The 23,525-nt window shown below is 45.3% G+C and overlaps 1 protein-coding gene across 1 annotated transcript in view; it reads right to left on the bottom strand.

Annotated features, from left to right (window-relative positions):
* The window catches only part of GABBR2 (gamma-aminobutyric acid type B receptor subunit 2), a gene marked incomplete at both ends in the record, with an annotated part of 498,060 nt that extends 479,395 nt beyond the window's left edge, over positions 1-18,665 (bottom strand). The window contains one exon of the mRNA XM_082479696.1: positions 18,351-18,665. Coding sequence (XP_082335822.1) covers positions 18,351-18,665 — 315 coding nt within the window. The remainder of the gene's footprint in view (positions 1-18,350) is intronic.
* Positions 18,666-23,525: the final 4,860 nt, after the last annotated feature.

Below are 23,525 nucleotides of genomic sequence, written 5' to 3'. Positions count from 1 at the left end.
TGTTTTTTGTTTTTAACAAGCACGTAAAGGTATGCCTTGACTAAGCTGACACACAGCTATCATGTTATTGTGTCATTCCATTACAAAGGAACCAAATTATTACCAAAGAAAAGACAACCAGCCTTTAAGTCAAACCGGGACATATTGTATCATCCCTGTCAGAGATGATACACATTAGGATAGACTCAGCCAAGTGTCAACAAGCAATCTGAGTGCAAATCAGCACTACTCAGAAAATCCCCGTGGTAGAGTTAAGTCTATTTGTATGCTCAAGCCATATCCCAGTTACAGCACGTGAATGTTTTCCATTAACATCATCGCTAATCAAAGCATTGGCTTCACAGTCCTTGTATTAGCTACTAGCTCACAGAAAAGTAGGTAAGAACAGAAGAATAACTTTGAAGGACCAAAATATTGTTCTTTATCCACCAGTAAAACTATTTTTAGATTTGCCTAAGCCTATAAGAATCCACCAGCCTGCTCACCCTGAGGATGGCATAGAAGGAGAGCCTCCAGACGTCAGCCATACGATGAAAGACAGAAATAAAGTGATATGCAGATAGCTCAATTATACCTGGATGCCCACCCCCACGGGTAAAAATCTCAAGGGCATAATTCCCCCTATGACACTAAAAAGCTGCTCCATGGTTGGAGTCACAAATATGCCAAAGCAGTTTTCCTGCCTTCCCACACCCTTTGTCCAACACTTTGAGGATTAGGGCTCTCCACACAACCCAAGTTCAACCCTGCTTTGGTTAGAGGGGGAGAAACACGTCACACCCCTCTCCAAGATGCCCCTGCTTGGGGTGGCTGGAAAAGAGGAACATACCAGTCCCGTTAACACTGTCCTTCTGGTACAAATAAACAAACACTGCAGACATAGATGTACCATTTGAGGGATAAGCAGCCATCTACCAAACTAGAAGATCCTACTTGCTCTTCATTCTCAGTGAATATTTAAGCATTTTCTATGTGAAGTGCTACATCATGAGTGTTCAAGGGATTCCCATTTCCAAGGAATTGACAACACGGTAACTAGGAAACGCACGATAAATCATAGGAGACCTGAAAGAAATCAGCCAAAGAAAGCATTCAGTTCTCAGCTGAGTGCCAAAGCCACCAGGTTATAAAGTACTCTGCTGAGGAAAGTTTTCCCAAAGGCTCCTGCTGAAACAGCTTCATTTAATACAAAGAACTCAGACAGTTCTTGCAAGAGTGCTCCCTTTGCCTCATAGTTACCATTCGCATTCTGGAGTGGTGACGGCTTAATTAGTTGAAATAAAACAGCAGCAAAGCAAATGACTGAGTAGCCTCCCCAAAACACCCATCCACGCAGTAGGGCAGTGCTGTCTCATGGGAGGCAGAGGACGTGGATTCCAAACCCCAGGGGAGCAGGACAGAAGGCCAGCCTGCTCCCCTGTGCTCATGAATGAAGGTACAACGCTGCTCAAGCCCTGGGCAACATCATATATTGGGTGACCTAATTTCTTTCCATTCTTTATTTCAGCGAAAGCAACACAAATATTTCTGGATGTAACTTTTCTTCCTTCTTAGTTAACTATGCCAAAAAGTCAATTATTTGTCCCGTTCCTGAAAGATGTCACACCCAGAGAGCCAGGCATCACTTTCTACTTAAAAGTAATTGAAAGGTTGTATAGGGTCACATGTGGCAGATCTGAGTTCACAACATTAATAAACAGAATCGGCTCTCTCGCATCCATACTGTCCCTGAGAAATGATTAAATACAAAGACCTCTGTAGCTTGCCCGTAATCAGTACTTAAAACTCGAAACTGTGTGCTCTACTCTTAGAACGAGGAAGAAAAATCAGAAATCTTAATGCCCCACATTTAGTTAGTCTCTTACAAGTCATCATGGCATGTCTTTCTCCAGGGGTTGTTTCACAAAGATAATTACAGCTTACTTGAATATTTCAATTCAAATTGTAGTGGTCAATGCCAACAGAGCTGAAGTTCTGCAATTCAAATCATTGAACGTTTAGGTGGGGAAAGACACTTTGGACTTGCTCCTAGAACTAGAAACTATGCAAAAACAATTAACAAACAAGCATCCACCTACACCACCCCAGCCCAAATGAAACAGGATTAAAAGCGCTGAATCTGAGCAAATACCAGTAGGTTTTAATTGCTGCCCACTTAAACTCACATCTACACTTTCCAGTTATTTAAGCTGAAACGTTACTGCACATCTTCATCTTTTTACATGAGAAACTAAGACGTACGCATTTTTCAGGCCTGCATATCTATAATTACATTTCCAGTAGGAACTTATAAACGAATAAATAAAACAGTGAATTGTATTAAAAGTAATTTACAAGACAGACATTTTCTTAATGACTATATGCAGTTGATACATTTGTGTTACATTATTAAACATGGAAGCTATCCTCAAGTAACTTGATAGCATATGGGATCATGTTTGTTATATGTTAAGCACTTCAAAAATTACACACAAGTGCTTATGAACCAAATGCACAATTAAAATTACATTAGAATTTCTCCCTTGGATAATTTTCTAGAGCTTCAAAAGAAGACATATAATATCTTCTTCCCATTATATAACGCAGTGCAACTGTTATTGGTGTAATAATGTCAAATTTTAATAACTTTATCATAACAGTATAGTCCACGCTTAAAGGTTTATAGACAAGCAAATATGTTTAGATGCACTACTCTGCAACTTCAAAATATTAAGCAGTTCACTACTGTATACGGAGCCTGTACGCATGCATGTAAGTGTGTATGAGTCTGAGGGCATCTGCTCCACAACACGCCTCCGACGCGGGATACAGAAGTCCAGATCAGTGAAAATCTCCTTAAGAACAGGTTTACAGTCCCAGACCACCCTGATATGTGAGTCCCTCCTCTTAATTTTGTCACAGTTGTTTTGGCCAGCCTAAAAGACAGACCGTAGAGATTAATTGCCTCGATGCAATTTCTGCACAGAAGACAAAAAGGTATCTCAGTCCTGGAAAAAAAAAAAAGTTAAAAAAAAACAGCTTTTCTCAAATGTGGAAGTCTTACGACGACAGATACCATCTCAATGCTCTTTATATCTAGCTCCTCAGAACCCTCACCTCTTGCATCACCCCTTAATTTTCCCCGGGACCAGCAAGCAAGGCTTTACACAGGCAAACAGACCCGGCCCCGATGGAGCAGCACAGACCTCTCTCCTGATCACACAGAAGCAGAAATAGAAGGCGGCCATCTATAGGGGGGTCACCGGAGAACACGGAGAAGAGCAAGACACAGAAGACAGGGCAGAAGAAGAGAGGGACTCAGCAAGCCATGGGTTTGGGGAAGGCTTTCTGGGTACCTCTGAAACACCTGAAGTGTGTTTGCCATCCCTCCTAATTCGCACGCTCTTTATTCCTGCTTCTAGCACCAGCAGGGCACCATTGCACTGCAAGATGCCCGTCACGAGTCAGGCATCCACCTAACAGCCCAAAATTTTCCGGACAGCCACATTCACTGTATTTCAGCAGAGCGGGGTTTGCCAGGAAGGGATTCGGTCGCCAGCTTTCTAAAGCGTGATCACAGCGGAGACTCAGACGTTACACAACTCTACACCTACACCCATTTACCTGCGTGTCGTGGAACGACACCTGCAGTTCGTAGTTCTTCAGCATCCACGAGTGCTTGTATAAATGTTTCAAGGCCAAATGGACAGCGGGCAACACGCCTGCCGTCAGGTTTCTTCGATCGATCAGGCAGCTGGTGGGCGAGAGCCCGAGAAGAGAGAGGCGAGTGCGATCCAGTTCCTCAGAGCACCGGATTATTAGTAACACAAACAGCACCAGCGCGTCTAGTTTCCGGTTCCAGAAAACCATCTTTTTCTCGGTGCTTTTCTCTTTTGTCCTTCCCTTCCCCTGCGGCCCGCATCCCTGGAGAGCAGGCCTTAGGCTCCCCGGTTGCCCGACATTTTGCAGCTTTCCTTTGCTTCAGTCAGCTGCGTCCCTCTAAGAAAGGAGCTAATTGTTATTAAAGGATAAAGACCTCTCTACGGCTGGCTTTTCCAATTTGGACAGTAATCCAGCTCACAGCAGTGCTGTGAATCAATACTTCACAAGAATAATCTCTAGGCAAATTGCTCTGCCAAGTCTAATTTTAAACACGTGTCATTTTAAACATTTCTGAGGCAGAAATATTCATCCATAGGTGACAAAATCAATAAACAAACTAGTATGATCCCATTGAAAATAGATATTCTAGGGATTGGTCGGCGTGGTTGTATACTGAACTCATATTTGCAGCAACCCGTACACCGTCGGGTCAGAAGATTGCTTCAGTTTGTTTTATCTTGCACAGATCACATTTTCAATTGGCTTCGTGCAGACCAAACTGAGAATACGCAGTCCTGAGTATCGATAATATTTTATATACTTCCAGTGCACAAACTGCATCAGCCTAAAGCTGTATATCCTCTGCCTGATTCTGCTTTTCTCTGAAACCCCATGCTTCCCTTAAAATCAATGCTAGTTGTGAGCATATACAGAATTCAGGCCTGCTCCTCCCATTTTCGGTCACGTAACTTTCGCCAGGCATTTCACATATTGTTGTAGCCAGCTAAGTAATGTCATCACACTATTTGCAGTTTTCCAAGCAATATGCCAGGCTATGGAATGGAACGGATGCTGTGCATGCCGGAACGCTAAGAAAATAGTAATGCTGGCGAAAATCGTCTTCGCGGCAGGATCATCAAAATTCACCAGGGTGAGAAGGGAATATGTTTACGGGACCGCCACCCCAGAGGAGAACCTGCACCTCTGTTGCCCTCGTTGGAAGCAGCATCCTCCCTGCCCCTTTCACAGCGGCAATGCCACACTGCTCCGGCATAAGCAGCCACCTGGGCCACCCTTTCCCTCTGTTACAAGCAGCCCAGCTATCCCCACACCCCTACTGGGATGCTGTCATAAGGAAGGGAGGGAAACGCCAGAGCCAAGCCCAGGGATGGGGAGAGGGAGAACATCTGGCCTGGGAGATGCTTGTTTGTCCAAGAAGAAAAAAAGCTCCGGTTTTCAACGCAGTGTCATTATACATGCAAGCTGAATAGCAAATTGTTTTGCCATCTTGTGGAAATACAAGATTTCAAAAGAAATGCCCTGTGCCAAGCTGGGATGGAAACCCAAAACCTCAAAGGTTTTCATGACTCAATAACCTGAAAGGAGAAAAAAAAAAAAAAAAGGAAGGGCTCATAGGCAGAAGTTTAATTTGGTATAAATCAAATTTGAAATTATATGTTCAGAGCTTGGCAATTTATTTTGTGAATAGTTGACATTTCAAAACAAAGTATTAGTTCACTGCAGAAAGTAAGGGTGTTTTTTTTAATTTTAATTTTCAAAACACGGTGTTCCAGGTCAATAAATTATTCTGAAACTGATGTGCAACTAAAAAGCTTCGACAAAATCTCCAAATAAATTCTAATTATAAACATTCTATTTTATAATTACAAACTATATTGCATGACATGAGGGCATGGAAGTAAATAGATAAATAAAAGTTAAAAGAGCAAAATAATATTGAATAAAGAAGCAATACATGTCTGCCTTGGGCCCAGCAAATAGCCCCAAGCAGGAGATACGCTCAATTTATTACTAACTGTCCACAGGGACTCTTCTGCCAATGCACTTGTGCAACTGGGTGGGCAAGAAAACAGTCCAATCAATTATTATTCCTCTGTATGCATTCTTGGACACAAACACGAGGTGAAATAGAAATACTTGATGCAGAACCCTTGCTTTTCTTCGTCACCGTTGCCTATAGTCAGAAAGCAGCAAGGCTGCACAGAGGAGATACTGTTTTTCTTCCTGCGCAAGGCTATGCCCAAATCAAATGCAGCAGGGTCGAAATTTGTTAAGGGAATTCCCTGGACTGAGAAATTGAGGACTTTAGCTGGGCACAACACTAAGTAGGGAGCACACTCTGGTAGCACAGTCCCACATAGCAACAACTTAACACAATGACTTCATAGGTATTTTCTGTTGTTTAGTCTTACGATTCTATAATGTGATTACTGAAAACATATTTTTTAAACATTTTTTAAATGCAGGGTGAAATTCTTCCCTGAGCAGAGGGCCAGCATAGGCCAAGACGTTGCTTAAATCCCATTTAATACCTTTCTTAGAGGCTTAAACAGAATTTTGTTGGTGAATAGTTCTCGGACCAGGCTTCTTTACCAGCACTATTTCAGCATTGACTACAGTAAGGGAGAGGAGGGGAGGAAAGCAGGAGGCATTCGTGCTGCCAAACCTCAGCAGCTGAGGTGCTCTGAACTGCTCTTCTTCCTATGCCTACATCTTTTTTCACCAACTAAGTGGGAACATGGGGCTCCATGAGTCATAGCTTTGGCTCATATTTAGGTAACAAAAAAAACACAGTTTGAATATCCAATATCCTCTTCTGTGTTCAAAATACAGAACTTCCCCCACACCTCATTCTCCCTCCATTGCCCAACCAATGGCTTTAAATTCATGAGAGCGCAATGGCGTATCAGAAGCTACGAAATCAATTTCATCACCACACGGATGGATCTTAAGGACATACATTTTAGGGAGCATCACCTCATTCTGTAGATACGTGACTGGCTTCGACCGGGACCGGTCTTTTTTTTGTCTCCTTGAGCTACTTTTGGATGTCCTCAGCATTGCCGCATTTAACCCATGCCTGGCAAAGGAACAAACAAGATCATGTACTACTGCAGCCTCCTCTTACTTGCTTCCTTCAAATCTGCTTCCTGACAGAAACATTTAGCCATCTAACCAAAAGATTGTGTCTCATATAGTATTTTTATTGCTAAGTAATCCCGTAATCCTTGTGTCAAAACAGGCCCATATGTTTTCATTTTGATGAAGAAAATAAGCCCCGTTTGCCAGGCACGTGATTGATCATACAGGTATCATTTTGGGGTTGAGAGTAACATCTCCTGAGGCTTAATGCCTACATAAGCACATTGTTATGCCCCTGCTACACATTTGAAAATAGAGTCTTTCAACTGAGTTTACTCAACAGACTCTGAATTTACTACCAAAACATATCAATTGTGAAATATTAATCTGATAAATCAACTCACTGCATCTCATAGGCATTTCTCAAATGTGAAGTTGAATTTCCACAATTATTTGAAATAGTACTGATTTTGAAACTTGATTTCAGTGTCAGAAAATGAATGCCATTCCATTTTAAACCCCACCTTCCCCACTATTTTGGGAGGCCTTACCACAGGTAATTAATTGTTCTTCGGCACAGTAAGGACTACTATAGCTTTTGAAAGAGCTAGCTGAAAGCCTTAGGACAGAGCTGGTGACCAGATGACTCACTGTTGGCATCTCCTTTGTGAGATCTGCACAAACTGAGTAATTTTCGGAGAGGGAAACTGTAGGAGGAAATTGTGCTCCCTCATCGGAGCACAGTCCCAGAGAACTTAAAAAGAAAAAAAACCAAACACCTGGCATAAATGTATTGCCTATAGCCAATACTTTCCAAAGAAAAAAAGGAGAAATCTTTTCTGTGTTGTCCTCCTTACCACATTATCCTCTGCCTTTATAGTATTTTAAATTGAGTTCTCAATCCCCTGATCAGTATTTCTGAACCATAAATCACTTAAAGAGTTACTAGTTCATATAGACCGCATTACCTGTGTTAAAGGCTGGCTATATATTTAAGCTGTATGTCACCTCACGCCTCCCACACAAAACTTCCTCCCCCTTGAGTAACACCCATTAACATTTACAGGATGTTCTAATCCCAGCCTCAAATGTTAGTTTTTTCAAAGTAGGTTATCATACACCCTTCTTGTCCCATGTGTCTCTGCTTTTGCTGCTTAATCACTCAGTGTAATTAGAGTACGGAGCACTCACAGATCATAAGAAACCTTGGTAATGCATTGGAAACCATTATGTTTTCTTTTGGACGGCAATTCCTGTTCTTACATCAAGACCAAGCCTCTACCTACACCAAGAGCAGCTTCAATATTGAGACGCTATTATCTGCTCTAACATGTCGCAGCTTTTTAAGTAGTCGGCTCTTCAGCTAAAATTATTTACCTCCCACAGCATCACCCAAATGACCAGGCTATCTACTTCCAACGGCTCTACCAAGACTGACTGGATTTCCTTGCAGCTAGTGAGATTCATCTGGAGAAATGAAAAATGAAAACTTATTTTTGCCGCAAATCCTAGTGTCTCACTCCTTATATGTAGCCTGAAAATCTCATCTCTGCTTCCTTTCCCTCTTCCCCAGCATTGCAGCACAAAGATCAAATTCATTTCTTCCGTTCTGAACAGAAGGCTTGAAGAAAAGAGATAAAATTACTGGTATATACAGCATCAGTGAGATTATTCCTGAAGTAATAGATCAAATTCTAGTGGCAGCACTTTGAGAATGAAGATGACAAACTGTAAAAGATTCGGAAGAAAGCCACATGAATGCATAAAAAGCTGGGAGGAAAAAAAAAGCAAAAGCAGCTCAGTCTATCTTGTTTCATGTTCAGAGGCAACTTAATCTGTAACTTGCTCTATAATGGATGAAGAAATTATTTCTAATAATACCAAACTTTTGAACTCATTGGTCAAGGGAAACACACTTTCCGCCCTTCAGTAAACTATCCCCTTTAAATGAAATAACCTTTATTAGATCAGTTAAAAAGAGCTGCTTGCTGCTGTAACTGCACCAAGGGCTTCTGCTGACATTGAGATAACACCTTCTGATACCCACCAGTGACATAATTGGGCCGGCCACATAGACCTGCCTTGAGTAACAAGGCCCTAGGGACATAGTGCTCCCACCGTGCCACTCCTTTTGTTTACCTCACACAAGCTGTTATTTTTGCCAAGGTCAAATATACCATTTCCAGATATGTGTGAATTACAAAAATGACTGGTTTTCAAATGGCTGGTTTTTAAATATACCTGTACCTTGCATATTTCTCCACTACAAGACCTTTGAGATGCAACAATCTAATTTTAAAGGACATTTAATTCTGACAACACTGACACCCATCCCGAAAGGGTCTGTATCCCAAAGGCTGAACAAAATCAGCATTTTATTCCACCAGGCAATTTGAAACTTTAAAGCAAGTAACTATGAATGCCTTTGTTCTTAATTAGAAGTGGCAATTCTAGGTCTCCTCCTCATAGAAGCACGTTGCATTTTCATAGGTGGGCTGGCTTTCGAAAGTGCTGAGCATTCAGCAATTCCCACAGATGTTGACAGAAAATGCAAATCACTCCGTGCTTTTGGAAAGCAAATCTTCAGTTCAGGGACCTAACTTGAAATTCTTTTTCTTTTCCTCTTTTTTTTTTTTTAAAAAAAATCTGGAGAGGCGATCTGGAGCTGATACCATTAGCATTCTTCACGGCAAGAAATGAGAGGCGGAGGGGAGCTTGCTAAGTTTAAAGATCTGGAATGCAAAACTTTTTTTATCGCTTTCTCTACGTAGTGGTAGCTATTCCTATTTCATTTATTTTACTACATTGCATAAAGTCTTCCTGCCACTAGCACATCCCTCCAGATGAGATTCTCAATGCGGAACTTGGTCCTGCTTATAATTTTTAGAAAGGGAGAAAGGAGAAGGGGAAAAAAAAAAAAGTTGGCTCTCTGTCTCGGTCAACCTCCTGTAAATTATTAATACTTAGGGCTCTCCAAATTCACAGGGGAAAGGGGAAATCAAAACCCAAGGTGCTTTTACAGAAATTTGAAATTATATGAAAGACACCACAGAAATGCTGAGTTTAATGGTTTTACAGTATATGTGTATACTAAAATATCTGTGTATGATGCTGTTAAGATACACAAGAATGCACGTCTGATAATCACAATGCTTGAAAAACGTTACGTGTTATATTTTGTACCACCATAAATATTAATCTGTCACTTTATATAAAGTAAAAATTGTAAAGAAAGATATGTGTTTTCTGCTAGAAAAACATTAAATTCCCTGTGAAAGCAGGAGCAGTAAACAGTGGAAAGGAAGTTAATTAACATCCCAAAAGGGGCCTCTTACTACTTCTCCCTGGAGGTTTTGGACGTAAAATGGTTACTTAGACACCTATTGTGTATATGAATCTTCACATAATCCTGTAGTTCCGTGAAGCTGCAGCAGAAGCTGAGGCCCACCATAGGTGAATGGTAAATTAAAATACAGAGCTACTTTAAGGAAACAAAAGATTGAACAAATATATTCTTTTAAAGATATATGGTAGCGATTCTTCAATAAAAAAAAAAATTAGGTTCTGGAAATAACTTAACCCAGCAGACAGGATGAGCTCCTCTAACAGGGATTGCGGCAAAATGGTCTTACAAAAAAAGATGGATGTAGAAAGAAAAATGGGGTTCAGCCAAGAATTCAAAAAATATTCAGAAATTCAGAAAATATTCAGCTACTCGGTGAAGGAGCAGAGGAATCCGGCAGACCCAGTTTGCCAAGAAACAAGCTAACGAGCTTCTCACTTCTGGTCTGGGACAATCTTTAGAAGGGCAGGTGGCTTCTGATTCCAGCAGGATCTAACCCACCAGAGCCCTTCAGACAAGGCTGGATCCCCTGGATAGCCATAAAAGAGTCCCAAAGCCTTGGTCACCCTGCAGAGCCCGCCTTGCCGGTGATGTCCCAGCCCTGCAGCCGGGATGGCATTGCAGGGAGAGCGGCGCACGGGAAAGCTGAGAGCTGCTACTCTCCCAGCATCAGCGGCTACGGGGTCAGCAGAGTTTAAGCTGGAAATAGGAATGGACTTTTAAAGGCATTTCAAGCAAATCACAGAGAAAAGTTTTCCAGGGAGGAGGATTTGGGGGGGTATCCCGAAGACAAGATCAGTGGGCTTTCTGAAGCACGTATTCTAGTTCATAGTGGAGCAGGCAGAAATCCCCAAGTGAAATATATAGCCTATATGGTAAGAGCTGGATAATCCTAATGGTCCTCTGATCTTAGAACTCGTTAATTATTTAAGAGAAGTATCGTGGCCGTAGTAGGAAACCTAAGTTTTCTAATCCTGTGCCTCAAACTCATGATGTTCACTTTAAAGCAATTAGTCCATTATCTGGGCCTTCATCTCTCAGGAGCCTCAGTAACACCAATTTGGACAGCCCCGCTGAATTAGCCCTTATATTCTGCACTCTTTGTGACTATTATCTTCAGAGAGAAGGTGGATATTTGCCTTTAATTTGTCAGCTTTCATATTCACGTTTGAGAATACTTATTTGGAAATTACTATGAGTAAAACTGTCAGAACAACAGGCCGGTGAGAATGAAAAACTAATGGCACAGAAACTGGACATCAATCACTGACTTGGCAATGAGGTTACATGGTTATTCCATCACAAGGAGAAAAAAAAAATGAAGGGAAAAAAGTGTCTGTCAGTCGGTATGTCCTGTTTGCAATTAGCAGGTACCATCAAGCAGCCCTCAAATTCAGCAGACCTTACCCACAGCAAAATCCTCTGCAAAGAGAGGAATCCTTGCCTAGGAAAGAAGACTCTTTCATCCCACACGTGTCAGTGGCATGGCAAGAGGTGACACAGCATGACTGAAAATATATTCCAGCTATTCTTAGGGGCACTACCTTCTGTAAGTCAGAGCGATGCTGTGGCTGAATCAGTTTGCTTCAGGAGTCAAGCTACTGGTCCATTAACGCGGGAGCCAGGGGACCACAAAAGTACTGCAAATCTCATTTCTAGCTCAGCCAGACCTAAAAATCAGAGAACAGTGCATCTGGCTCCTGAAAAGCTTCAGGCTCTGTCACCGATTTAGTTCCAGGATTCCTAGTACAAAAATAAATTCAAAAAAATGTGATGTACTGCACTGTACCCTCTCAGTTTGGAATCCCACAGCCTGATATATATATATATATATATATATATATATATCCTGGACTATATGGGGCTGCTACACATCAACACACATCTTCACAGGACTGAGTCACACGAGTGCTTACTGACCTCAATGTACCTATCTGTTGGCCTCAGCTGCTCCAAAAATGATTTGAGCCAAAATGGATCACAAAGGGTTTTCCTCTGTTAACTTCCACCACTTGATTCCCTGAGCCAGACCTCCGTACGCCATGGTTCAACCCTTCCTAAATAAAAATATCTGCTTTCCTGTGATAGCAATGGCCTCCACTTGAGTTTCATGAAAACGCTGTTTGGCTCCCAGCTTCTGCAGTTTGCTCAAATGCGTTTTTATTCCACCACACGCCATGAAGACATCCATAAAGCAATGAAATTGAAAGCAGAGAACAAAGCTTGAGACACGCGTGCATTACGACGCTCAGATCATTAACGTGAGATGGTGTTTTGTAGCCTTGGCGTGTGACGCTATTTATGTTGTAACTATCCCAAATAGTTAGGTGTATTTAATTAAAACCATATAAATATTCCATTGACAACTTTTTGTGTGAATGCCGTCATTAAATCTCTCTCTTTTGGCTCCTTCCTCTCCCTTTTCCTATCGCAAATATTTTCTTCACAGTTATCACCAGGATATTACACCCCATCTTTTCCACAAACCTGAGTAATTCACTCTGGTTGATAACCATATCAGAGGATAGGGCCTCCCCCCTCTTTCTTCAAATGTAAATGGAAACTCCTTCCTGGATTTATTCAAAAAAACAAATTTTCCCTGCTGACGGAGCATGTTTGGCATTTGAATCAAAAGATTCCATTACAGTGTGTTTTGCTGTATGCATAGGATAAGTTATACTTGAAATTGCAAGACATATGCCAGAAAATGATACATTGGCTTTAATCTCTTTGCAGAGATATTTAGAGGATATACATTCTGCAGGTCTGGGATCCGCACCCAGAGGAGTGGGTGCAGTGAATACATGATTTCTCTCCTCTCCCCACCCACACCTCAGCATCAGTGGAGAAGCCAGCATAGAATTAACATAAACACTTAACTTTTAGATTATTCCCTCCAAGTTTCCAAAACTCTAGAGCAAAAAGAGGTTATGTTGCAAATGGAGCCATATTACACAAAAGTCAAAAGGGACACTGACTATTTAAAGAAATATGTCCCTTCCAAGCAGAACGTTACCGGTAGACTAGACAGTCATCCATATACGTAGCGTGTTGCATTTTAATGCTACACTCTGCACATATCAGACAGCACAAGTACTTGGTAACATTTAAAGGTAAGACATTACCCAACTACTTCAAGATATGCCAGGCACGAGCTCTTCTCACGATATGAGAACAAATGTCTGCCAGTTCAGTCTGCTGGAAACTGGACCCTCTTTTAGACCCCGACACCTCCCATGTATTCCACCGGTTGCTACCCTTAGACGACCACGACAACATCTGTCTGTCCCATTTTGAGTACTACTCTAAAAATGAAAATAAGGCTCCGGACAATTTAGGAATCGGAGCACTCGCAAGCGTGTAAGGGCTCACCCCCCCAGTCCCGACTTGGCTTTGGGTCACCATACCTCCCCACACAAATCCAGCTGCTGTCCGAATGACTTGAATCTATGTCTCCTAAGACAAAGGGCTTAACCTACACATCGGGGGATTTCTTTCTGGCGGGGGTGCCCTAGCTCAATTCTGTTAGGGCAGAGTTTGTCAGATGTCAACCGGCAGCTGTTTGTCCCTCTCTGAGGAGCACCAGGTGCTATTGAACACTGAGCTCCGTGCCCCTGGATAGACACCTTATTTCGCACCGCTGACACAAAACCTGCTCTCCTGTTTCCAGAATATATTCCCAATCCTTAGTAAGAGTAAATGTCACTCTTACTTCGGCTTGCAAGCACAAGTTCACTTTGTCGACATCATTCATGACTGGACTTTCTGGAAAAGACATCTTTCTTTGTCCTGGAGGCTGAGGGTCTTTTTTTAACTTAGCTGATAGGAGTGACCCAGACTGGTGCACAGCCTGTACAACTTTCTTAAACTTTGAAGCAGGAGGGTTTTACTGAAAACACAGATAATTTTTTTAGTAAAAGAAGAAAATAAAGAGAAGGTCTATGTATAATACACCTAGACTGTAGCTTCCTGCCAATAAATTAGGCAAGGCACTTTCTACTTAATTACAGAATAGGAACAGGCAAACATGTATTAAATGTCAATAAATTCACTTTCTCCTTCAGATTTTGTGGAGTCCTGTGCATTTTCCAGAGCTCGCCCTTCTAGCCAACCTGCTATTTAAAGGTATTAGAGTGTATTATTTCACAAAGATGAGATTATATCAGGATTACCACAAATTATTTGTAGTAGTTAGAGAAAATGAAATAATCTCATGCCCACAGTATGACTGTTCTTCCCTCTTTGTGATAATATACCACACTTACTTCTGGAAGATATTTTTTCCAGCTTGTCAAGACTCACTTTGATCTTCAGAAACAAGTGACAGAATTCTAACTTGCATACACAGCTTTCTTGACTATACGTGTTCAGATTCAAAACAAATTCAGCCTTTCTGAGCACCACTTGCAGCGCTGCTCCTACAAGAAATCAGAAAATGTGTGCCATATTCAAGGGAAGATGTCCAGATGCAGAAGGGCAGATACCCAACTTCCATTAAAGCCCTTGTCTTCTTCCACTATGCCTCTTCCTCTAGTTTCTGCATGGTCACTTTTCGCCTGATGGAAATTAAATACTGTTGAAATTGGTAATATTGTCTCCTAGAATGTTCAATTCCTTTATTTTAGAGTTATTCTGCTTTTTTTCCTGTAACAGATGTGTGTCACGGTGCTTAAGCAGAAATCATCTTTCATGATTTACATGAAGTCGTGAATCACATCTAACGTACGTACAGCTTTTTATTTCATTATTTTGCAAAACACTTCGCATTTTCGACCAACTAAAGTTACAATCACAGAGATGGGAAAAAGCAGAAATATTATATCACAGTTATTGATCCAAAGCCATAAACTATCAAGCACCCTTAACTTCTAGGACCTGGTCCAAGGGCCGTTGGAATCAGTGAATTACTGCCATTAATTTCAATGGGTTTTGGATGAGACTCTTTAGAGATGATCGCTTTATAAATTCTCTAGTTTCTAAAATAGCGTAATTACGAAATTTTGCCTAAGAGTCTCATCTAGAGTTTGCTGCCGCTCTCATTGAAATGAACAGCACAAATTAAAGTCACCAATTTAGACCAGAGGTCTGCAAACACCTACACCTGAGCTTTGCTTTATTGACTCTGTCTACGTAGGAATGTCCGGATAGATAAAGACATGCCCATGGGGTAGCAAAACAGAGTTCACTGAACTGGATCAGGATCGCACTCCAAACACATTCAACCATCAAAAATACTCGACAGAAGCCTCTGCATTTTTCTGTACTTGCCATAACCTGTGGTCATATTTTGTAACAAAGATGTAATTCACACAATCACAACTGGTTGAGACGTAGACTAAGGATTGTACTTAAGTGCTTAATTCCGTTTAAATGCTTTGAAAAACACTAGAGCTCCTGCTCACGTGCTCAAAGGTTAGCGAGTTCAAGTGCTGACAAACAACAGTCTGACTTAGAAGGCACACTGCAATTCTTCATGTGGTTGATCAGAAAGTAAAGGCATTATAATGCTTCATTGTACAAATCAGAAATGCTAAGCAAAATAAAATAGTCAATTAAATCCTGACAGAAAACTACCTGAATCCATAATTTTTAAAAAAATAAATCTCATTTGTTTATTTTCATTATTATTTTTCATGAGCTTTTTGTTAAAATATTATGCAAAATTGCAACCTAAACATCCAATTGCAACAATGGGAGACTTTGGAAAGACGTGAGGGAGAATACATGAGTTTCTGAACCACTGCCGTACATTTCATAAGCATTATAAATATACTACAATTCTTTTCAAGCTATTAAAAACAATCCCACTTGTTCAAGGCTCCACATTCTCTTTTCAAGAGCCAACAATGTCACAAGCATCACCTGCAAAGCCCTGAGTGGGAGAACTACTCCCTGGTCTGTGATTATGCAATGATAAGGATCCAGGCCCTTCAGGCATATCTATTTATTGGCGACCTTAAAAAACAGGCTGAGGACCAAGTGGGCATGATGAGCCATCTACCCTTCCTCTTACTGTAAGTGCACTGAAGGAATAAGGTAATGTCTGAACCGACTGAAAAAGTTTGCACTGCCATTATGCATTTAATGGCTATTCCAGCCATTAGTCTATTTCGTTTCGGTGCAGTCAATCTAGTGCTCTTCATGAACACTAAGTTATTTACTTGTCACTATTAAGCATGCAATAATGATCCAACCGTACTCCAAATATATACATTCGCCTGACTTAGCATTCCATAACCACCCATTTATTAATTGCTTAAAAGCATTCAAAGCTACACAGCAAGCTGGCAACGTGACCCTGATTCTGTATGTCCCTAGAGTACAAAACAGTAAAAACGCAGTTTTTAAGAAACTGATACTCATTCCAGAACAAATAGGGCATTTTTTTCCCTGCGTATTTTCATGCTAACTACCTAGTTCAGAACCCAAAATCTGTATTAAGAACTTCAAAATATTTTGACTGCAATGAAGTACAGCACCTTATTGATTATGATGTTACTGTATGAAGAAGGAAGATCTCACCTAGGCTTCTTTACTTCCTATGCATGTGTTATTTTTGTAATAATTCCATCCAAGGGAAGGATTTAAATAGAATAACGTAATGAAAACAGGATTAGGAGAGCTGTGGGGTTTTTTCTAACAAGTACCTCACTTTATGAAACAGGTAATGCCATTCAGAAAATCCCCCATAATTCTTTTCATTATGATTGCAGAGTTCCCCGAGATTCATATTTTAAGGAAACAAACAGCTACTCTAGGCTGATCTTGCCCTGTATTCCCTTTCCGTATCTCAGTCTTGGTCACACAACGCAACACGATGGCAGCACACGCTTTCTCCCAAACGACATCTTCAGCAATATTGCCCTCCGTGCATTTCTGCTCAGAGATAAGCAGAAAAAATATATATAAATCTTATGACAAATGTATGCCGATAAAAAGCAGCCACCCTTGGAGGAGAGGCTTGTGCAGTAATTTGGGGAGAGGCAGACACCGTCACGAAGCAGCACAGCCTGTCGCTGCTGCTCTCAGCTTGCTCCCCCCGGATCCTGAGGATCGAAGGGGAGAAGACAGGGGCTTCCTTAATTCCAGGCAGGAGGATTTGCAGCGGCCGCTTGCTTTACCGGGGGTTGTCTTGGAAATGAGCGCCCGACGCCCGGGCATTACACAAGAAACGACTGCCATCTTCAGGAACGCCTCGATATGGGATCCGCACGGACCCTCCGCACACACACGGTGATGGAAGTTGTGACCAAAACCAAATGCAGTTGTGGGTGGTCGGCGGTGGGAACCAACTTAACAAAAGCCCTTGCCTCCCTCCCTACCAGCTAAAGGGAAGATGTTTCCCTGCACAGCACGGCGCAGGGCTCCTCTCCCAGCCCGGTCCAGCCCAGCCCGCCGGCCCCGGGCTCCCGGGTCGGGAGCGGGGCAACCTCGCAGCCATCCCGCCGCGCTCCCGGGCGCTCCGCGGGGAGCGGCACCGCAAATTTAACTCTTTCCCAGGAGCGGCTCCGCGCCCCCGCCCGCCGCGCATCCCCCCCGGCGGGGCGCCCCGCCGCCCCCCGCCGGAGGAGAGGGAGGGAAGGAGGGAGGGAGACCCGGCGAACCCCTGCCGGAGCCTCCCCGCTCCTCCTCGGTCCTCCTCCTCCTCCTCAAGCTCCGGCTGTGGCCGCTGCCCTTCGCGTCCCGGCGCTTGCAGGGGATAAATCGGCATGGCAGCGTGTGCCCCTTGGCGGGGATGGGGGCGGCGGGGGGGGGAGGGAGGGGGAGCAAAGTGTCCGGTGTGCATCTGTTGCTGAAGGGGCAGCGGCTGGGAGAGGGATGCGGCCGCCGCTTCGTCGGCCGAGGGAGCGCCGGCGAGAGGCAGCCTTCCTCCCACCCGTGTACGTGCCTGCCAAGGGCAGCGGATCCCAGCCACCACCGCCACCAGGCACCCACCCGCCGCTCCGGGCCCACCCCCGCGCTGCAAGCGGCCCCCAGCGCACCGGGCTGGGCTGGAGGGGGAGGAAGGGGGTGTCCCCCGGGGCGAGCCGCCGGCTGCCGGGGCAGCCGCTCCGGATACGGCGGGCGAGCAGGATACGGCCCGCCGGCTCCACTTCCTCTCCCGCCGCCGCCGCCGCCGCCGGTCCCTCCACATCTGCCGGCGGCTTGCGGGGCCGGGCGGGCTGGCAGGCACGGCGTACGGCCCCCGCCGGCAGCCGCAGCCCCGGCCCGGCCCGGGCGTCCGCGCTGCCCTTGCGCCCCGTCACCCGCAGCGCCCCGGGACTGGGCGGCGGCGCCTCCCCCTGCGCCCGGCGGCGGGCGCGGGGCCCGCGGCGGTCCCTACCTCCGTGTCGTAGAGCCGCAGGTCCAGGAAATAGGGGTTGAGCAGGGACTCGTTGCGGATCTGATCCATGGCCAGCTGCACGGCGGGCAGCACCCCCCGGCCGATCTTGCTCTTCTGGTCCTCCTCGGACTGGCTGAGAGGCATCAAGCCCATGATGGAGATCGGCGTGGTGGCGTTGGGGGGCAGCCCGGCCGCCCCCCGGGAGCTGCCCCGCGGCCAGCCCCAGCCCGGCGGCGCCCAGCCCAGGCACAGGAGCAGCAGGAGCATGGCAGGGTTGGAGGTGGCAGCGGCCGGTCTCCGCGGAGAGGGATGCATGCTGCTGGATGGGGGGGAGGAGGAGGAGGAGGAGAACTGGGGGGGGGGGGGGGGGGGGGCGGCCGGAGCGGCGGAAGGGAGCCGAGCCCCTCTCAGTCCGGGCGCATTCCCCGGCGGGCAGAAGCCAAGGCGGGAGGAAAAGAGCCGCCTCTCTCTGCTTCCCCGGGAGCCTCGGGGTCTCCTGTCTTCCCCCCCCCCCCCCTCCCCCCTCCCCTGGCAATAATCCTTCTGGCAATGGCGCCTACTCCTTCCCAGGTCTGCCAGCTGCAACCACCAGGAGCAATAAATAAATAAATAACCCCCCACCACCACGCACACACAGACACACTCCCTACCACCACCACCCTCCTCCTCCTCCTCCTCCTCCTCCTCCTCCTCCTCCTCCTCCTCCTCTCCTCTCTCCCCGGCGGCAGAGCAAGGGAGCGGGACCTGCCTCTGCCTCCCCGACCGCTCTCCCCCCTCTCCGCTCAGGGAGGGACAGCACCTCTCAGGCGCGGAGGGGGGGCCCGAGCAGCCCTCATGGAACACCTCCCTCCTTCCCCCCTCCTCCTCCTCCAAAAGAGAGAGGAAAAAAAAAAAAAAAAAAAAGATGCTCCGGCAGAAAAACGCCGGAGAGGAAAAAGCCCCCCCTAGAGCCGGGGAGGCGGAGGAGGGGAGCGGTGCCGAGCCGGGGCGGGGGTGCTACTGCCGCATTCCCCGGGAAGCCGGGGCAGGGTGGCTGGCGCCCCGCGGGGGGCGGGCAGCCCCCGCCGCGGGCGGGAGGTGCCGCCTGCGCCCGTCCTTCGGGTCGGGCAAGAGCCGCCGTGCCGGGATGCGCGGCCCCCGGGGCCGGGGGCAGAGCCGGGCCGAGCTTCCCTTTGCCTCACGGCATCAGCGTTCGGTGCCCCGCTGGGTCGGTCGGGCACCTTCTCCAGGTGGAGCTCCCACCGCCAAGCGCAGATGGCCGGAGGTGTTGCTGCGGCCGCTGCCCGCCGACCCGCCGCCACGGAGAGGCCGGTGAGCGCCGCCGCTGCCCGCGGGCGGCGGGTGCCGCACGCCCCGGCCCGCGCCCTCCCCACGCGTGACCCACGCTCCCCCCCCACACCACCTCCCCCACCCCCCCACACGCACACAGGCACAGGGACCCGCTGACAGGCGCTGCCCTGTGCAGGCACAGCCGGGCTCCCCCGCGCACCCGCAGCCCACGCAAACACGCTCCCACTCCGGCTCGGCACCTCCGCCAGCCCCACGCACGCACACGCGCAAGCCCGGGCCGTGGCAACTCTGCGGCACACAGCAGTCGGGCGTTCTGCAAGCGCAGAAGTCGGGATTTTTTTATATATATATATATATTTTTTTTTTTTAACTGTTTTCTTTTCCCCGCAGAATTGACGGGTTTTTTGGAGCCTGGCACCACTCGTGGCTACAAAAAAAAAAAAAAAAAAAAACCAAACAAACAAACCCTGAGGCTGCAGCAGGACTCTTGAGTTCCCCCGAGGGTCGCCACAACTCTGCGAGCAGCCCAGGGGCAGGTGAGCCCTTTCCACGGCTGTTCTCCCAACGAGTTACCTCCACATCGCCCCCACTGGCCCAGGCTATCCGCTTCGCTCCCAGCGTGTCCCCGCCGCGCCCCAGGAGAGCACATTCCCACTGCCCACCCTCACCCGTGGCTCACCAAGTCCCCGAACAGTCGTGCGCTGATCTATAACCTGCTGAGATGACTTGGGAGGCACCACCCGTGGGTTTCAGCCTGTGTTTCAAAGGCAGGTGGATCCCACGCAGGAGGCATTACTGGCAAAATGCAAAGCTTTGCTTAACCCTGCCTTGGGCACCTCACTTCTGACATGTATTCGTAATTTTCCTGAAGTCAGTCACGGCAAACCTTTGAAGACCAACATAATGCATCTAATTTATATCGCATACGCAACGGTGGCATCTGTGCAATAAATTGGAAAGTATCTTCACAGATTAATAAATTCTACGATCGTCACGATCTGGCCTTGGGCTAGAAGGCCTCAACCAGTAATCTTGTAACACTGGCTGCTTTGCAGCCTTTCCCTTGGAATGGCATCCAGCAGTGTTGACTTAAAGGCATCAGCAATGAAGAATCCACCGCATCTCTTGATAAATCATTGCAATCATTAATTAGTTTGCTGGGAGGTGTATCTCGTATTCGGTAACAATTTGTCTTATACCAGCTTCCCGTCACTGCTTCTCATCATGCCTTTATCAGCTGAAGGGGACATAGTTATCAGCGATCCTCTCCCATGCACATGGGCTACGATTAATCACTGCATTTTTGCTTTTGTAAAATAATTAGACCGACTTTCCCTTACCTCAAGAATCATTCCTGGAGGCATCTCCAAGGCACCTCTCCTTTTCCCACTTCATGTCTGAATTGACCCTTCTGACTCCGCAGCCTGCCAGCACTGGGCCACCAGCAGCAACCTCGGCACCTCACTCCGCATCAGCCGCTTCCGAGGGCCAGGCAGGTCGGGAAAACTAACCCCTATAGGCAAACCAGCCAGTTTGTTGCCCTTGTGGAACTGCTTCTTTACGTAATAACCCACAGCGTGTTTTGGATCCATTCTCCCTAAAAGCGTGACCTACTTCTTTGCTCCTGTGCACCTGATCTTGCATAAGGATAAATCAAACTATGTGCTTTATTTGTACAAGTGACCTGTCCAGCAGTTTGTCACCTGCAAACTTATCAGTAACTTATTTTCCTCCAGAAAATTGCTTATCGTGACACCAAGAACAGATTTTCCTAGGAAACCAACAGGAATAGGTGCCATATTGATTTTGTATAATGTTATTTTTAATCAGAATTTCATATGCTAAATGATGTTTCACCATTCGCAACCTGATCTGCAATAGATACCAAGTTCGTTTGTCAAAATCTGTTTCACAGAAAATCATTCTTCACTGCTTGTATCGTTCTGTGATTTTTCTCTAGTACTTGGCTACCAGGACTACAGCTACTTGGATCACTTTGGTTATCGTTTTACAATATTGGCAGTATATTAACACACGCACTCACAGTCTCTGGAGTGTCATCAGCTTTCTAAGCTTTTTTTTTTTTTTTTTTTTAAGCAATTTCCCGGTTTTTGAGAACTCAGTCTTTCTGAAAGAAAGCTTGAGTCCAAGTTATGTGGTGCAACAGAATTGATACCTTGAATATTATTAGCAACTGCTTGACATCCTTCTCTGTTACTGATGCGGCAGCAAACGTCCCTTTGTTATTTTAAGGATCAAATGCATCTCCTCGCTTCTTTCCAAACACGGGTCGGAAAGAGTTATTGCGCAGTTCCATTCAGCGTAAAGCTGGAGGCTTGCCCTCGCGGGGGAGGCAGAGCCCAGCTGCCGGTGGTGCCCGCGCCGTGCGCCGCCAACTCAGATGTTGGGGAGGTACGTCAAAGAAACACACCTGGGAAGTGCTACGTCACGGAGCTAAGGCTCACCATGGAATACAAAAACAGTTCCAAAAGCAGGCCCGGGAAACCAGGATTTAGCCCTGTTTGCCCAGAAAGCTAAGACAGACTTTACAGAGGCAGTCTCTGGTGATACCTTCCTCATTTGGGGGGCGCTTGGCAGGAGATCTTTTCTATACATCATTCTGTGCATCATTCTGTGCGTAATGGGAACCCTGGGGTGACAGTTCATCTGTATGCGGGTTTCTGGTTTGACCTTTGGGCAAATGAACCCCAGCTCCTGTGTCTGAACTACAGAAGCCTGGCGTATTGCTGGGTATCATTTAAAGCAGGCAAAGCTGCGCTTCAAACTACGCTGTTTAATAACGTGGTCCTTCTGACCTTCATCTTTTTGTCACTGCATTCCCTGTCAGTAAAACAGGGGTGCACTTCCTTCCTAGTCATGTTGTGAAGATAGAATAATAAATATTTTGGAAGCGCTAAGATGCCGTAACATTCAAGTTCCATAGAACAAAGCTAGGAAAATCACCTTTATTTTTCAGGCTAGGTATTTACTATGGGGAAGTAAATAAGGCCATATATCGAACAGTGAGGATTAGGCAAAGTAAGCCTCTCAAAATCCTTCCTGTATACTCAGTGAGGCATGAAAAAGACTGTTTCCACATCTTTTGTAAAAAAGACAGGGAACATAATGCAAGAAAATCATGTAATTAAAGACAATAGTGTAATAGATTCACTGAGGCTAAATTTAGATTTAACAGAACTATATTTCTGACATTTTTAAATATTTCATTTGCGATCCTATCCAAAGCTTTCATGTTGTACACATTTTTCAACATGATGTATACATATAGTCATATTTTGTAAACCCTGCTTCTTTCCAATTCTCAGCGCTGAGAAATTTCTTCTTTCATAGGTACTGTCCTTTGTTTATGTGTAACAGATGCCCAGGTAACAGCTAATTTTAAATAAAAGGAGGCCTAAAGGAGAATTGCACCAAACTGCTTATTAAAGATTGTGTCAGACACAGCCACCTGCCCAGCTGCCTTTTTTTTTTTCCTTCTTAGAAATCCTCAGAATGTTTTGCTACCATGAAATCAGTAAAGTGCATCCCCTAGGATGAAATCCTCTAAAGTAGCACACAACCTTTATCTGTGATGCAAAAAGGCTTTATATTCTTATTTGGTGGTCTACACCAGACACCCTCTGTATCTGTTTATTCCTTGCTGGCTAAAATATCAGTTCACAAGAATTGTAAATCCTGTTGTCTTTGCTCGAAAATCAAATGTCACTTTCTTCCCGGCATATTACCCAGTCACTTCAGCATTTCAATCATGTGAATCCTTCAACTGTATTTCAGGAAAAAGTTACGTCAAATATCTTCCTGCTAATGATCATTTCCAACTTCTCTCAGTTATTGCTAAGTCTTCTCACAGTGTATGCACAGTTA

The sequence above is a fragment of the Vanellus vanellus genome, assembly GCF_965231255.1.
Source record: "Vanellus vanellus genome assembly, chromosome: 2".
Classification (NCBI taxonomy): domain Eukaryota; kingdom Metazoa; phylum Chordata; class Aves; order Charadriiformes; family Charadriidae; genus Vanellus; species Vanellus vanellus.
Note: the sequence above shows the minus strand (reverse complement) of the source record. Positions and strands in the feature narration are given on the sequence as shown.